This window comes from Carassius gibelio, chromosome B17 (genome assembly GCF_023724105.1).
Source record: "Carassius gibelio isolate Cgi1373 ecotype wild population from Czech Republic chromosome B17, carGib1.2-hapl.c, whole genome shotgun sequence".
Classification (NCBI taxonomy): domain Eukaryota; kingdom Metazoa; phylum Chordata; class Actinopteri; order Cypriniformes; family Cyprinidae; genus Carassius; species Carassius gibelio.
The window spans coordinates 19904205-19922033 of NC_068412.1; the positions used below are offsets into that span (position 1 = coordinate 19904205).

The 17829-nt window shown below is 34.9% G+C and overlaps 1 protein-coding gene across 2 annotated transcripts; it reads right to left on the reverse strand.

Annotated features, from left to right (window-relative positions):
* Positions 1-123: 123 nt before the first annotated feature.
* On the reverse strand, positions 124-10585 carry entpd6 (ectonucleoside triphosphate diphosphohydrolase 6). Of its 2 annotated transcripts, none has more exons than XM_052579914.1 (14): positions 10428-10585; positions 9378-9697; positions 8117-8193; positions 7855-7998; positions 7464-7539; positions 5245-5280; positions 4960-5048; positions 3528-3607; positions 2580-2644; positions 2002-2103; positions 1722-1862; positions 1531-1587; positions 979-1094; positions 124-834 (listed from the first exon to the last, which is right to left on the reverse strand). In XM_052579914.1, the coding sequence occupies exons 2-14, from the start codon at positions 9628-9630 to the stop codon at positions 742-744; spliced, it is 1329 nt and encodes a 442-aa protein (XP_052435874.1). In that variant the 5' UTR covers positions 9631-9697; positions 10428-10585; the 3' UTR covers positions 124-741. The 2 variants fall into 2 exon arrangements, with proteins under 2 accessions (XP_052435874.1, XP_052435875.1); XM_052579915.1 differs by having other exon boundaries at positions 9378-9701.
* Positions 10586-17829: the final 7244 nt, after the last annotated feature.

The following is a 17829-nucleotide window of genomic DNA, read 5'->3' on the forward strand; positions in this document are numbered from 1 at the left end:
GATTGTGACATTTGGGCCGCCCAACCCCCTGCAGGCTTTAGTGTTGTGACATCTGCTGGTGTCTGAACAGGTGAAAGATGTGATGGGAGCACACACATGCCAGACCACTTCCTGCTGTCTCACTTTATGACCTTCTTGTGAACTTTATTTGCAATTGCACTTTTAAATACTTCAAACAGGGCAGTTTTCAACTTTTTTTTAAAGATTATATTTATATGGCATTTTATATAAACATAGTTCCTATGTTTAATAATAGGCACATTTAGTTTACAACTACAGGAGAAAAGTACATGAACATGACAGCAACAGCTATGGTCTGTTTTTCTTCCATTTGAGAGAAGATAATATATAATAATAAGTACATGATTTGTTTGAACATACTGGGCAATATATTAAATCAAACTAGAAGCTAGAGAATAATTAAATATAGAGTAAAAATGAAATAACTTGATTGAGCTTGAGGCAATCAAGTGTTTTTGATCAGTTTTATATAATGTACCCTGACTGAAACAATTCTGACATGCTGAAAACACCCAAACCAGTACAAACATTTTACCTTCACTCATAGCTTAACATACTAGCAGGAAAACAAAAATATTCTGAAAGTCAGAGGTATGCATAAAAACATTGTAAACAAATTCAATGACAAAATGGCAAATACAATCAATGTTGATATTTTTCCTAGAGCATTCAAATCAGTCAGTGCTTTGCTGGGAACAAACATTGCGAGTGTCTATGTTTTCAGCACGTCCCATGCTTACGGAGTGACTCTATGCAATGGAAAGTGGCACCGAGGGCCCAGCTAGTCTCCACGTTATTTATTTGCCTTGCCAGCTGAAATTTAAACAGAACAATAGGGTTAAACAAAAATCACAGCATCACCATTCTTCTTCATAATATGCAGTTAACGTGCAATCTGTGTCCAAAAGTTACAATGAAGCAACTATTTCACAATCCTTTAAATCAAGAGTAGCACACCTTCAGCTCTTTATCAGGAGGGAAGTCAAGCTCCTGAAGAAGTACCGAGATGTAGGTCAGATCCAAACACAGGAATGGACTCTCCTTTATTCCTCCAGCTGCTATGTTATTGCACACTGGAGAAGAAGAGAGTTAAAGTTTTGTTAAGCAAATCTAAACAGAGTGGATTACTTATAAAATGTACATTTACATTTATGAATCAGCATTTCTCCAGTCTTCAGTGTCACATGACCCTTCAGAAATCAATCTGATAACATTCTAAAACACTGATCATTATTAATGTTGAAAACAGGTGTGCTTATTAATATTTCTGTGAAAACCTTAAAATATTTTTTTTTTCAGAATTCCTTGATGAATAGGAGGTAGAAATAATGGCATTTATGTTACTTTTTTTTTTTTGTAACAATGTAAAGTTTTTTTTCACTCTGGAACAATTTTGGCATCCTTATTTAATAAAAGAATTACATTTTATTTACATTATTGCATTTGTCAGATACTGACATCATAAAATCAGACAAACACACCTACATTCTGTTAAAAGAACACACTTACCTTTTTTAGCACCTTCAATATAATCATTGACTCTGACAGACCCCCCTGCGCTTTCATCTGAGTCAGAGACACAGAAAGTGATTAGTGCAGTAGTAAAATTAATCTTCTCATTACTCATTACATGTTACTCTTAAATCTAAACAACAATGTTTGATTCAAGTCAAATGACAGCAATCAGGCTTATCTCATACCAATGAGGCCCAGATCCACAGCCCTGTCATAGTAATAGGAGAATGCATAGAAGTCAATGTCTTTCACTTCCTCAATTTTTCTCACACGTTTGTAGATAATCTTTTCCACTTTTGTAAGGCAAGTCTCATAGATGGGCTCCCCTAGCAGAGAGCACACACACAAGTGAAAATAAAATCTAATAACATATTATAATGATACAATTCTGGGGAGAACAGGTACTTAATGTAAATAAAACTGAAAATATGAAAACCTAACCCAGACAGAGAGCCTTTTTCATACCTGATTTCTGCCCTTTAACAGTGTAGAGTACTTCAGCATGCTCCCACTGTCCAGAGTAATCTGGGGCGAGACATGGACTGACCAGTTCTCGGGGTCCTGGTACTGAAAACACACAAAGCAATCAAATGATTTATTATGCACATCACAGTATTTTTACTGCCACTATGTGGAATAACTGTGACACTACTTGGACAAATCCAAAGACGAGCTCAGCAGTGCCACCTGGTGACCAAACATAAAAACAGGTTTACACAAACACATGCGTGTCTTTACTCATAACAACCTTAAAACCCACTCAGAGAGAAGCAGGATACATTTGTACACAGGAAAAAAAACTATAAACAAAAAAATCTGATTATATTTGTAGTGTACTAAATGTAAATCTCAGTAGTGAACTGTAGGCGGAAGCTATTGCACTGATGGCAATTTCTCTTTCTGACCTCAGCTAAATCAGTGCAACAGCTGGCCACCAAGGAATTAATCTTCAGTGCGTTATTAAGAGATTAGATAATGGCTTATTTATCGAGCGAATGAGGTCTTTAAAAGCCAAAGATGAAGAGAGATTGTAGACCACATACAAGGCTGTCCTTCAATCCCTCCTAACACAGCAAGTCTGGCTGACATCAGCCCCAGGCCAAGGTAACTACAGAGAAAGAGAAGAGACATTAAAGGAATGAACATACAAAACACAAATATTTTTATTATTTTATTAAAATTAGTAAAAAAAATTTAACATACATGCACATATTATAACATTACTAGAAGTCAAACAGTTTAGAATTTCATATGAGTATATGAGCTGTATGAGAATGTACATAAAGGAGTACAGACTTTGCATGGTTGGTCTCTGCTGGAGGGTTTGTTGTGTCAAATCTCCTGCCATGAATAACTAGTAATTCTAGTAATCTGGAGATGTGTCTGGAGATGGGATTGTAATTGGACGCTTGTGTGATTACGCTCTAATCAGGAGTGTGAGGCGAGGCGAACACACACTGCCTCATAAACACATGTGCTGCCCACACGAAACACTGAGCTCACATAACCTAGAAAGCCCTGGACACCCCGACCAAGCACAGGAACCAATGGGTGGCGGTGTCAAACATCGGCCAGAGGTTTCACCCTATAGTGCTAGAGTACTGCACGTCATGTAAAAAAAAAATTATGTCTTGACTCTTGATATTTTGGAGAGACTTTTTTAGTTTATGATAATCAAACAATATTTTGTGAAGTGTGTTTTTGTTCTTGTACCTTGGCTGGTTTAGGCCTGTCACAGAAAAAAGGGGAGGCTAAAACTGCCAGTAGGTGGCAGCAAGTCCCTAATTCATTGAATCATTCATTCAAACGATTCATTCAAAGTGGCCGATTCATTTATCACTGTCTCAAGGACTCAAATGAGTTGTTTAAAAACTGCTTCGGATTTGTTTGTAAATATTTTTGTTGGCAAAAAAAAAGAAAAAAACAAGAAAACAGACAATATAGTCTCTAAAATGTTAAAAACCCACTTAACAAATATCGACTCACTTTACCTGTATGAGTAGAGAGCGTGACTGATGTTGAACATCTGAAACGATGTCACGTAATCAATGGGTAAGGTCTGGATGGTTTTCTGCACAGGAGCAAAACAAACAAACAAGCAAATATTGATGCATTAAATGTTTCTCTCTTCACTTCTTAAAGGGTTAATTCACCCAAAAACTACAATTCTGTCATTAATTACTCACCCTCATGTTGTTCCAAACCCATAAGGCATTCGTTCACCTGAACACAAATGAAGATATTATTGATGAATTCCGTGAGCTCTCTGACCCTCCATAGACAGCAAGAGCTCTATCATGTTAAAGGTCCAGAAAGGTACCAAGAACATCAACATAATAGTCCATGTGACATCAATGGTTCAACTGTAATTTTATGAAACGATGAAAATACTTTTGTGCACAAGAAGCCAAAACAAAAAATGTATTCCACTATTCTTCTCCCAGAACATGCATGTGCTGAGCCTTAATAGCATCAAAGGAATAAAGTCATTATTTTTTTGGGGGGGGGGGGGGGGGACCATTTTGTTGACGTTCTTGTTACCTTTCTGCACCTTAAACATGGTAGGACCCTTTCTGTCCATGGAGGATCAGAGAGCTTTTGGATTTCATCAAAAAAAAAAAAAAAGTGTTCTGAAGATAAACCAAGGTTTTACAGGTTTGGAACGACACAAGGGTGAGTAATTAATGATAGAATTTTCATTTTTGTGTGAACTAACCCTTTAAGTGGGAATTTGGCAGAATGACAAATATTACGTTTATTCATTTATCTGACGCTTTTATCCAAAGCGACTTACAATTGAGGAAAACAACAAGGGATTCATCATAAAGAGGCAAATAAACAAATGAAGTATTCATAATTCAGACATTGTTCAGATTAGTAAAAGCTAGACCAGGAGGGATTACAGAAAGAGAAAGCAAATATTTTTTTACTCTTCTAGTGTGTATTAATCTCATCATCGCCTGCTTCCGAAAGTTTCTTGTCCAGTATTCTTATTTAATACAACTTTAGTCAGCAATTTCCTACTGTGGCAGTTTTAATATACATTATTTATTTAACACAATATCTGTCAGCAACTATAACTAAGCTGCAATCTGCAGGGCAGTTCTCATCTGAGCGCATGTTTGGAACTAAAGCTCTCAGAGAAACTGTGTAATGACATGATAAATTGGTACTCAATCCCCCTGTACAAAACCTGACCTAGTTCAATACCAAGAATCTCTCTAACTCTCTCAGCCCAATGCACAACAAACTTTTTTTTTTGTACAACAAACTATAACCAGGCCTATCGGATTAGCAGGATATTTGCGGATTAATGCATAGGATGGGAGACCATCATGGTAGTTTGTTAGGACCGTCAAGGCTTCATTAGCAGGAGGTTACAGCTATATGTGCATATACAGTAAATGCATGTACATGGCTTACATCATCCTGTAGAGCAAAGGTGATCTGAGTCGAACCCCCTCCTAAATCCAGCATGCCTACTTTAGGAGCCTCAGTACCATGAAGAACACCTGTGACAGGTAGAAAGACTTTTTTAAAGCACTTTAACTTATTATGCTAAGATCAAACCAAACAATTTCAAGTAACAGAAAAAAAACAAAACAATAATGGCATGCGGGCAGGGAAATCAATTTGTGGAGAGAATAATCTGTCATTGTTTTGTTGCTGAGGACATCAAATATAACGTGACTACTAAAAATTGCTTACCTAATAAAAAGTTGATGGTAATCCATGCTGACATGCCTGTGGAAATATAAATGTGCATTCATTTTTAGTACAAGAGTGCTGTACACCACCATTGACCATATAAAGTTCATATCATTCAGAAGTCAAATTTTCCTTGAACTTTTTAGATAAAAGATTTTAATGTAACCGTACATTTCTGTCATATGGACATCAAATTGAGATAGTCACCACTGAGAATGTATTACTAAATATAATGTAGAAACTTTAATATTCTGTAAAGCTGCTTTGCAATGATTTGCGTCGTGAAAAGCATTATACAAATAAACTGGAACTGAATTGAATCATGGTGATTTGCTGCTAAAGGAACATTTCTTATTATTAGCAATGTTGAAAACAGTGCTGCAAAATATTTTAGTGGAAACCATGATAAACATTTTTCTGTATTCTTTGATGATTAAAAACATTTGAAAAAGAGATCATAACATTCGTAACCTTGTGTCTTTGCTGTCACTTGATTAACAATGATTTCTCACTGAATAAAAATATCAATTTATTTAAGAAAAAACTAAACAAATCTGACCGAAATACTTGAACCGTAATGTACAACATATGCTGGTGAATTTAAAGAGTTTAGCATTAACAAAGTCAAGGTCCAGTCAAATCGCAGAGACTCTCTGAGTGAGTGCATCATCAGATCTTTATACTAAAACTCTGTTTGTTTTGAATGTAGGCTGCATCTTAACAAAGTAAGGGGCTTTAGCCTTCAGAAATCATCAAACTCACTTAGTGTCTATAAACTCAATCCCTGCCGTCTCCCTCACATATACCACTTACGCACAGCATTAACAATAAGTCTGTATGATTTGCTGTGATGGACTAATCTGGTTGGGTAAGCTTGTGCGTTCAGGAGAGTTCAGACTCGCACTGATAATGAGACTCAGATTATCCGGTTATAAGACCTGCAGAGTTTAAGCATTAATTTTACAACAAAATCTCAAATATAAATTGCTACCCATTTAGCAAAAAGAACTTGTATATCAACAAAAAAGTAGTATCAACTTGGCTTTTGCTAAACACTAGGATCTACTGCATAGCAAATTAATGGGTGCTAATCTGTTTGCTGAGATTATAGTGCACACGGGACATTATCCCCTGGGCTCATTATTACTTGTGTGAACTATTTTAAAGGATTGGATTAAAGTCCCATATATGCATTATCTATCGTTAATATACACACAGCTCAAGCTATTACTGAAGAAAATTTCAATTTACAACTTATATCTTTCTGCCAGAAGCGCAAATGCTTGACCGCAATGACCAGAGGCTTTTGACGAGCTAGAGATGTACAGTAACATCTGCTGGTTCCACATTCATGGCAGAAAGACTTCTGCATGGATCACAGCACAGCAAAGCACTGCAACATTACAATCATCTTCTTGAACAGAAACCCCTAAAGTACCCCTACTTTTAATTTTTTAAGAATCTGACCATCTTTAGCAGCAATGGTATTTTGGTGGGAAATATATTTACTGCAGTGTTATTTTAGTATTATTCATATCAAAGTATTTATTAATATTGTGAATTACAGTAGCTTTTATTTTCAGTTTCAAGTTTAACTTTGTTATGTACTTTTTTTTGCCTGATATATTCACATTACAAACATATATCATTAAAGCTGTTAAGTGTTTATTTTCAAATTAGACTTAAAATGAAAGTGTTAATTATTATTCTGAAAAATATTGTATTATAAATTATTCAAATAATCTGACTGTCAAAATGCATTAATCAAAAGCACTGTTGTTAAATGTATTACATGCTAAAAAGTCACCATGGAAGTCTGTAACCTACAGAAAATATGGTAGGTTACACAATGCTTAAAAATTGCAGTACAATCTACTACAATTTCAAAAAGTAGTCGTGGCTTAGTGGTTAGAGAGTTTGACTCCTAACCCTAAGGTTGTGGGTTCGAGTCTCAGGCCAGCAATACCACGACTGAGGTGCCCTTGAGCAAGGCACTGAACCTCCAACTGCTCCCCGGGCGCCGCAGTATAAATGGCTGCCCACTGCTCCGGGGTTGTGTGTGTGTGTGTGTGTGTGTGTGTGTGTGTTCACTGCTGTGGGTGTGCACTTGGATGGGCAGAGCACAAATTCTGAGTATGGGTCACCATACTTGGCTGTATGTCATGTCACTTTCACTTTCACTTTTTTACAGTATGGCAAAGAAGTAAGTGACACAGTACCTTCATCTGTGCCATCCATGATTGACACACTGTCCGGTCTAAACAGGAACAAGGATTCGCTAAACACCTCCCTCACCTGCAGCAAAGAGATTTTAGATTTAACATGTCATGACATGTTACAGAAACTGTGACATAATTAGGAAATACTAAGAGGACAGGCTAAACAAAAAAACAGCTTATCATCTCCATAACCTTTAACACACTTCTTACTGAATTAAAACAAAAGAACAATAGATTTTACTCCACCCTTGGAAGTTTGCTGTTGCATTGGAACTGTGCATCACAGAATTTCTAATGTTACTGTGTCATTTAGCACCTCCCAAAAGTTGTTGTAGTATTAAAGCTATATGTAGTGAATGTTTGTTTACTTGGTGACTGATGGTTCTCTGACCTTGTCCAGCAGGATTGTGGCTTTCTCGCCAGGCAGCAGTCTGAGCCCTGCCGTGGCTCTGAGCATAAGTGGAGAAGAACTCCATAATGTCTCAGGAATAGTGTCTTTAGCAACATTTAACAGTTCCAACAGTCCTTCCTTACTCTGTAAAACAACATTACTATAATCATTAAACTGCAGACAAAAAAAGATAATATTAACAACCTAGAGGCATTTGTGATGGGTTCACAATTATAAACCTTAAACACATATTACTGGTTACCTTTTCTGGGTCATCAGCGTATGCAGACAGTCCAGGTTTTATAGCTCTAAATGTCTCATGGGCTAATTTAGGAGCTTCTGTTAAAACACAAAGAAGTTTTGTAGTGTGTATATAAAAAGACATTCATAAATGTACTGTTTATCTGTAACATTAACTGCAGTAGTACGGTTCCACATGGCTTGTATCATATCAACCTTTGAATAATAAAGAACATAAACAAAAGTCTCAGCATCTGATAAAAATCCAACCATACTCTCCAATGTGACCTTTGACCCACGAGGCTTAGCTAGGATGTGAACAGTCATGTGTGTGCATAAGAGAGTGTGCCTAATAGCAATAGACTACTTGCTGTCCATTATAATATGACAATCATAGGTTTAACAATAAAGACTAAAGCAGCACTTAACTGATTTAGCTCTGAATTGGGATGCGATAACTAAGCCATTAGACGATCAGTGCTGTGCTAGGCAGTAAACCTCATATCTGTGGATAATGCCCACACAGTCAACATATAGGCCTAGATGGTTTTTACTATAGTGACACTATGGTATTCGGCAGCCAGGTAACTTAATAAATAATTAGGTGAGTAAGCATTACAGTATTTCTATGACAGACACAACTGTCCAAATACCTTTTGGCTACTAATTTTCAAATACCTCAGTTTGTTTTATATTAAAAGGTAAATTTATCCTACCAGCCAATACAAAAATTGACCACCATAACCATAATTTCCTCCAAAATACCATAACTACATTTATTTCTACAATGAAATGTATTACAATTATTACTACTATAAAATCATCATCAGTTCATTTTTTAAATGAATTTTACCATTTACCAGTGACTTTATAATTATAATTTATATTATATTATAAATATAATTTAGTGCTATTTTATTATTATTTATAAACTATTATAGTGTTTTATCTGCATTTGCTCTTTTTATGAAATTATTTTACATTTCAATTTAACTTTATTTTTATTTCAGTTCTTCTCAGCTTTAATGTTATCTAACATTTACATTTTATTTTAATTCAATATTTTAATTCAGCTTTGAATCAATTAACAACAACAGTTTTAGTTTATAATAATAACACTGCTTCCTAGTTTGTTGTTATATATATTTAAAGTTACCAGACTACATTTTCAGAAGAACATTCTGTAGAAACTGTTATGAAAAAGTTTTTGTTATGTGGAACAGGCCAAAAATTTGGCAGTGTTTCTCTAAGTGGACTCAAATACCTTTTACATTTTAACGTACCATTTGGCTCGATCTGAAATTTGAAGATATGAATCCGGGTTCCAGTGCTTCCTGCATCAAACATAATACCATACTGGAAGTTTTCACTGACCACCTGAGCTGAGGTCGACTGTTTATGGTTGTCCGTCCCATGCTGGGGCAGTTGGTCAGATACTGGTGGTTTGGAGTCATCATAATGGCGTTTGACGTAGGTGAGGTAGACTACCAGACAGACCAGAAACATAAAGACGAAAGCTAGCTTTGGGAACCTCATAATGGCAGCAAGAGGTACATGATGGGGAGCCGATTTCCAAAAGCAGTAGGCTTCTCAGCTCTCTCCACTACCTCCACAACAAACAAACAAACAAACAAACATCATAAAAATGATTTTTTATTTGCTAGAAGACAAACAAGTATGAAATATCACTCACCCAGCTGACTTACAACTTACAAAGAATTACATGTAGACGTATTTATATAACTTACCGGTTATAACTTAATACATGAAAAACTAAAATATAACAAATTATATTATGCCACAACTATGATGTCATCTTCATCACACAAATTTTAAATAATTGTTTTGGGATATGTAGATAATTCCATTATTTTTGAGGCTAGTAACGTTACTTAGGAGCATCTGAAAAACAAACAGCTCCTCTGTTTAATGTATGCGACGCGTTATATGAAAAATACCGTTATTTTGTCAACACTGATTTTCTGACTGTGCTGAGACTTCAATAAATATAGTTATGTAAGTTGTACATTTAAGAGAATTGTTGATTTGTAGATATTTATAATGAATATTTGATACAACAATTTGGTATCTGTTTGTTTACGTTACTCAGGTTATTGGGCGATATATAGGCACACATACTGTACAAAGCAATTAATAGAGATGCCCCTAAACAGATATGGTGAACATATTAATCCAAAATAACAACTTTATACTTTACTTTTACTATATTAAAATTAAATTGTGTCTCATTTCTCAAAAATTGTGTGAGAGTGGATATCAATCTCAGTATTAATGAGTCAACAATGTAGTAAATAAATTTAAGACCGTTATACCTAGCTTTCTGTGGCAAGATCATACTCCTTCGAGTGTAAGTCTTGTTTTCGGTGTCGATGAACACCCATTATGAGATTCTGACACGATATTCCCCGTTAAAGATTGTCAAAACTCTTTTTGTCTCGTTTTGATTACGTCAGTAACGTGGAGATGACGTGGAGCGAATACGCACGTCGTCACGCGTTCCAATACACAGCGCGCCCTTGCATACACGGCAGTCAACTGGCAGCAGTTGTCATAGAAGAACCGATTTAATGTGTTTGAAAAGACAATACAAATTATACTCATAACATTTTGTTAGTTAAACAGATTTTGATAGACAGATTCATAATTGTAGTTTATGATAAACGTTTGTTAGTGTTTTATGTGCCCTCTAGAAGCTTGCGTTCTGCAAGTGTACGTCGCTTGATTGTGCCATCCCAAAGAAGCACAAAGTCACATTTACGGACTTTTAAATGAAATGTTCCCTCCTGGTGGAATGACCTCCCCAACTCAATCCGAGCAGCTGAGTCCTTAGCTATCTTCAAGAATCAGCTTAAAACCCATCTCTTCCATCTTTATTTGACCCTCTAACTTTAACACTCACTATTCTAATTATATTCTTTAAAAAAAATCTAACTACCTTTCTAATCTTTTTGTATTCTATTTTCTTTTCATTTATTATACAATTGTGTGTGTGTGTGTGTGCGTGTGTGTGTGTATGTGTAATGACCTCTAACACTATAGCTTGCTCTATTTTTTTCTGTTTTCTTTTTATTTATTATATTATTTAAAAGCCCATGCTACGTGTACTGTGTTAACCTAACTGAGACTTGTTATAGCACTTATATATCATTGCTCTTTTTGTTGTTTTTGATAGCTTCCACTGTCCTCATTTGTTAGTCGCTTTGGATAAAAGCATCTGCTAAATGAGTAAAAGTATATGTAAATGTTAGTGTGCTGTTTTGTAGCTATATTAATGAAGACACTCCAAAAACTGACATGATTAGTGATATTTTTTAATTACTAATTATTATTATTATTATTATTATTATCATTTGTAAGTTTAGATTGTAAATAAATAATTAGTTCACTGATACTTTTCCCTTTTATTATTCCCATTTTAGTCCCTTTGTTCTGGTTGAGAAAAGTAGTTCACTAAAAATTAAATATGTATAGCCAGTGGCCTAATTGGTTCTGTTTTGCGGTATCCAAAAATTTTCCACTCACATATAATTTTTGCTTATAATTTGAATCTGCTGATTCGTTTTATTTGAGCAGATTTAGATCTGAATCGAGTTAAGACATGAATATGAATATGTTTGTATATATATATATATATATATATATATATATATATATATATATATATATATATGTATATAAACTTGCTTGTTATCCACCTTTTCCTTTAACGCGGAAGTAAGCCTATGGGTGAGTCTTCCGGTTCATTAGCTGCTATAGGTAAATAAGGAGGAGAATAACAATGTGCAGTAAATGGTACAACGGTTTGCACTACATACCAGTGTGCTCTTAATTAAGATAATACATTAAAATAATATGATAAGACACACCAACTTTCAATATCAAGCAGCAAAATTAACTCTTTTGTTCAGCTAAAAATAGCTGGACGGAGTGGACGCAGATGAGACTGGAAGCCAGACTCATAGAATTTACAAATGACTCCGCCCATTTTTATGACAAGAAAAAGATGGATAAGAGCAACAGGTTCTACATAAATGGTTTAAAGTAGCAATTTTCAAGCCCCATTTCCATTATTTAATGCCGCCCTCTTAACCTCCTGAGACCCAGAGAGCCAATTACACTTTCATTGTGCTGTTTTCAATATGGCACCAGCTGGTCTCTCATGGCCCTATGAGTTTTGTTAAAGTTTACTGTGGCAGCTACATGACCTGTGGCGCATCTCTATTCATTACCTTAATTAACCATCATTAGGCCTGCTATATGGGCCAATCTGTGGTTCCCTCCTACACTTTCTCATGCAACATGTGACACCCCCATCTGAGCGCGAATTTTAGCCAATGAGTGACCCATAATGAGGGGGATGGAGATGGTTTTGATGATATTCATTTGACGCTTCCCATTGAGTGTGTCTGCTAGCACAGTGCGAGCTTGAAAGGACCATATGCTCTCATTTTACATGCATGTGTGTGAGTGCATCTATCTAGGACACAAGGTCCTACAGGGGTGAGGGGCAATGGCCCGCCTAATATAAGACCGTTCTCACTTATCAAAAATCAATGTGGGCGGACTGCTTTGAGGGGGAAGGGGATGATGGCCATCCTTCCAAACTGTTGCACTCTGACCGCCCCCCTCAAAGAGCAATGCATACATGACTTCCCCCATTATATCTTAAGCAGACATTACAGACGTACCTCAACAGTTGCAGCAGAAAACACAACGCCTCCTCCTTGCCCCCCTCAGCACTGAATAAATGTCTTTTTACTCACCAATAATGGGCTGAGTGGCAGTTTGCATACTACATATGGACACTAAAGAACTGACAGAGAGAAAAAAGGGACAGAGGATCAACAAATAGTGGTGAAAGTATTAGTGATAAAAGGTGTTTTCACACAACTTCTTCTGTTCATTTTCTTCATTTAGCTGAAGAGCCGATGTCTGTGTTCTCCACCACAAGTGTTTCTGGGTAATTTGTCTTCCAAAAACTGTGTTTGATTGAACTCTTCAACACAGCATCAGAGTTTTGGAATTTAACACATACAGACAAAACATACACAAACATACAGTTAAAAAAAAAGTTTATATATTAAAGTAAATAAAATATTTCAGTAGAAAATAACAGAGAAATGTAAACATGTTTACAAAACAACCTGTAGATTTTCACGATTGAAGCTCATCACAAGCCAAAAGCTGAAGTGAAACATACACAAAACACCATGGTAACACACATGACACTGAAATAAAGCAATACACATTAAAGAGTTGAAACCCTAATGTACATAACTGATAACAAAAAGTATTACAAAAAAATTATTGAAACAATACCATCACATGTGAGCTGTCACGCATGCAGAGGACTCTAGGAATGTCAGTTTACATTTTTGTTGTAAATTATAAGATGACTTGTTCATTTTCACTTCCATAAATTTACGTTTAACAGTATTTTACTGTGATATTATATAAAATGTTAAGTTACATCTATTACAGTATTACATTTATAAGGAAAATTACCATTAACCAATGAATATGTTTTACTGTTTTAACTGCATTTTTATAATCTTTCACAATTAAAATGATTTTTTCTTTTTTTCTTTTACAGTGCATGTAAGCTCTTAATAGCTTTTAGCAATTTAATGTTTAATGGTCTCTTAATCTCCCCTTCACATTTTTAACAATGATGATTAAGCCATTAGTTATGTGGTCTGCATAACCATTTAAAGCAAATTCATAGCAATTACATCACATTATTAAGAGCCACGCTCTAAGACCACTAATCCAGTCACTTGAACTCATCTGATGGAAAATGGATGGAAATACACAGACAATCACTGATATACCCCAAACACCCAACCCTGTTAACCTGCCTTGTATTTTTTTTAAACAAGTAAAACAATTGCCAATCCAAATGTGTTAACTAAATTTAAATCATATTTGAATTGATTTCTTTACATGTGCATGTTGCATATTTAAATAGCAAATTTGAATATTTATCCTATGCAAACTTATTTTTTTCTCTTAATTCAGTGGGATCCACATCATGTACATAAATCTGATATTTACACATGCAAGTCTCATTATACAGACTGTTCTGTTTTGTAATAGCATAGATTACTTTTTTCAGGTCTAATGTAAACACAAAAAATAAGAAATCTAAGATCTTCCTAGAATGAAACAATAATTTAATCTTGCTCTGCTAATCTGAGAAGACAAGATCCCAGAGCATGCAAAATAACATTAGATCTACTGTAACGGAATTAGTTATTGTTCCTTATTATCAGAGTGTTTTTTCAAGCAGCACTGTAGGAAATTCCCTGAAAATCCTATTGAACACACATTTTAATTTCATTTTTGTAGCTTAATCGTGTAGAAAGCAGCGTAAATAATCCAATGGGATTAGGTCATGTTTTTTTTTTTTTTGTCTTTTCAAATACTTTCATTTTGGGCTTTTAAGAAACCATCTATCACTGTTGTAAAAGCATGAGCAAAGACTATTGACGCAAAAGCATTACACCCAAACTGTGCCACATACTGTATCTGAACAGAAACAGGCCTCCTTGTATGGTCACATTTAATCATACTGTATATATGTCATGCGTGGACTACATATATACAATAATTTGAGGATAAATTGAAGAAATTAGACCTTTTTCGTTGTCCAGATGTTCTTTTAATCCAACCGAAGATTTAAGAGATGTAATAGGAGTCATCGATTAACAATTATTCTAATATACTTATTGTGAATAAAATCCTGCTCTAAATCCTTCTTAATAATCCTTCTTATACAGCATCACGTGTACTACATGTATGTGAAAGAGTGTATGTAAAGAGAGGGAGGGGGGGGGGGGCGGTATTTTCTGATTAAGGCAAAGTATTATAGATGTATTTAAAAATGCTGAGAGATTTTTAACTAGAACCCATTCTGAAAGCAAGGTTTTAGCCACCATTACTTACATAAAAAGGCTGATATAACCTTATATGAGATCATTTGAGCTCCTTTATTTATTAATTGCGAACTAAGAGTCAAACCAGGCTTGCAACATTCAACAATTACCTTCATTGCAACAAAATATCTCACAGAACAATAAAGTGAACTAGTTAATTAATTGTAACATGCTTATCAAATACCACACATCCATTTGTCCTCAGTAAAGGTAACAGCCCAGAGATTTCCCATGATGCTCTGCTGCAGGTTAAAACCTCATCCAGACTCTCATTTGTTATGGATGGCATTAGCCCGTTCAAATCCAATTCTCATCCACCAACATACTACCTTTTATAGAATGAATATAAAAGGATAAAGGAGCTAATGCCTTTTTTTATTCATTATATAATGTTTTTCTGAGAGCAGACAAGGGAAATTATAATAATAATAATGGAATAATTTAAATAAATTTACTTTGGTTAATGTGCTCTGCGTGGGCTGGCTAATCTGAGGGAAATGGTCCGTAAAACACAAAAACAGGGAGAATCCCAACTAAAAGCAAATCCTCTCTGACTCTTTCACCATCACTTTAGTTCATTTGGAGAAGACTGGAGCAAAAATAAATAAAAGTCAAATAAAATAATACACATTATCTGTTCTACTACCAAAAAGCCTAAACACAGAGATGTGTGTTAAGTTTAGCATGTGTTAATGCTGATGAAACCCACATGTAAATTAATATAATTAATATAACCAATATTAATAGACTTAATCAAGTCAGCTAACTTCTGCACATTATGTGCAATAGATCTTATAATGCAGCTCACACTAACTAACCAATAACTATAGGATCAAACAATAACAGTATTCTTATTTGCAATTGAGTTACAGTTTAATTTATGATTAAATATGAATTTGATAAATTGCAGCAAATCAGAAATTCTTTTGTTATAGGTTTTCCATAATGCATCAATATTTTACAGTTTGTTAAACCCTCCTGCAATTAAAAATGGTGGCAATATCCCTCATTTCTTTTGAGTCAGCATGTATAAACTGAACATACTGTATATGCACTTTAATAGCAATTCTAATGTTCTGATTATTATTTTATAAATTTGTATGGACATGCTAAAATATCATGGTCTTATTCCTTTTTAAACTTTTAAATAGCAATGCATCAGTGCATAACACTCATTTCAGGAAGAATCTGGTATTTATAAAACAGATTCAATGGACTGTCCACTTTAACATATCTGCTTTACAACAAGAAAGAAAATAACGTTTTGGTATTAGCAAGAGATATGATGGTATGTCCACACTTCAACATCTCCGTTCCTACCACTTTCATGCTTTACAACAAGGAAAAAAAAACCAATGGTTTGGTATTAGCAATAAAAATTATGAGGATTAGCTGTTCTTTGTTCTAAAATGAAAGGACAGTCAGTGATAAAGAGGATGATTACTCTCACTGTGTAAAATCCCCTTTGCATGCATCAGGAGCTGGCTGGCAAAAATCCGTGCTAAACAGCAATCATATGATCTCAGCTCTAATCAGAAGTATAACAAAAACCTATTTCTGCTTCATCATTGTAAAGAGCCCTTAACATAAGCCTGTCACTGTTTTACAGTCTTTATTCAATATTAAAAAGTGACAGAAGAGGAGCTTTTACTGGAAAAGCTGTTCCAATCAGATTTCAGAGAAACAGCATTCAGAGCTTGTTAAAGACATTGTACAGTTCAGCTCACATTTACAGCTCTGGAGCTCATTTTTCCCCAAATCTTTTGAAATAAATTTAACTGCCATTCAAAGTCAGTAAACAATAAATTATATCAAGCAGCTCAAGTAGTACTCAAGCCCTAAATCTTACAGCCTTCTCCCAAAGTCTTCATTCTTTTGTTCAGCTGGCTTTGCCACCCTGGTGATTGAGCTCCGAACAGGAACTGTTTAATATCCGGATAACCTGGTCATTTCATTGTTTTGTCCTAACAGGGCATTATTACAGTAATGAGAGCGAAATCAAATCACTTAATGCGTTATAGAGGGACAGGCTTTCAGAAAGCCTGCCAAATCACTTTTCACATTTGCTTTTAATTTAAGCAATCCAGTAGAAGACTCATTAGTGGGTGAGAAGATTAACTCATAGAGATGTCTGCCTCCTGATGTCTTTCCTTTGACAGTTTAATCCGTGTTAACTTGGAGTTCTGGCCTGCAATGAGATAAGCCGTAAAACTAAGTGATATTCCATCAATAAGATCCTCTTTATCATCGTCATGAAATGATATTTAAATATTGCTGATATTTCTAATGAGCGCCACCGTGATAGAATCTGCTGAAGTACAGCATTAGTCTATCAAATGATAATACTTTCTACATGTTTAAATATCAAAATTAATTTCCATAGTGCTGTTATAATTAAGATTCAAGTATTCTTTTGAGCAAAATGGACATACATTATAGATCACTGGTGCGTTTTTGTACTTTAATTTATTAGAGCAAGATACAAGCACACATTCCAAGAAAAATGTTTCACAAAAGTAAGTTATCAGTACATAGATATTTATACAATGCAGTACTTTTTGGTACTATTGTATAGCCTTCAAAAGTTTGGGGTCTGTAAGAAGTCTCTTGCTCACCAAAATAAAACAGTACTGTGTAATATTATACAATTTAAAATAACCATTCTATTTAAATATACCTTAAAATCTAATTTAATAATTTAAAACGTGACGGCCAATCTCTCGGCAGTCTTTTATCACTATTCTTTGATGAACAGAAAGTATGATTAATAAAAAACAGC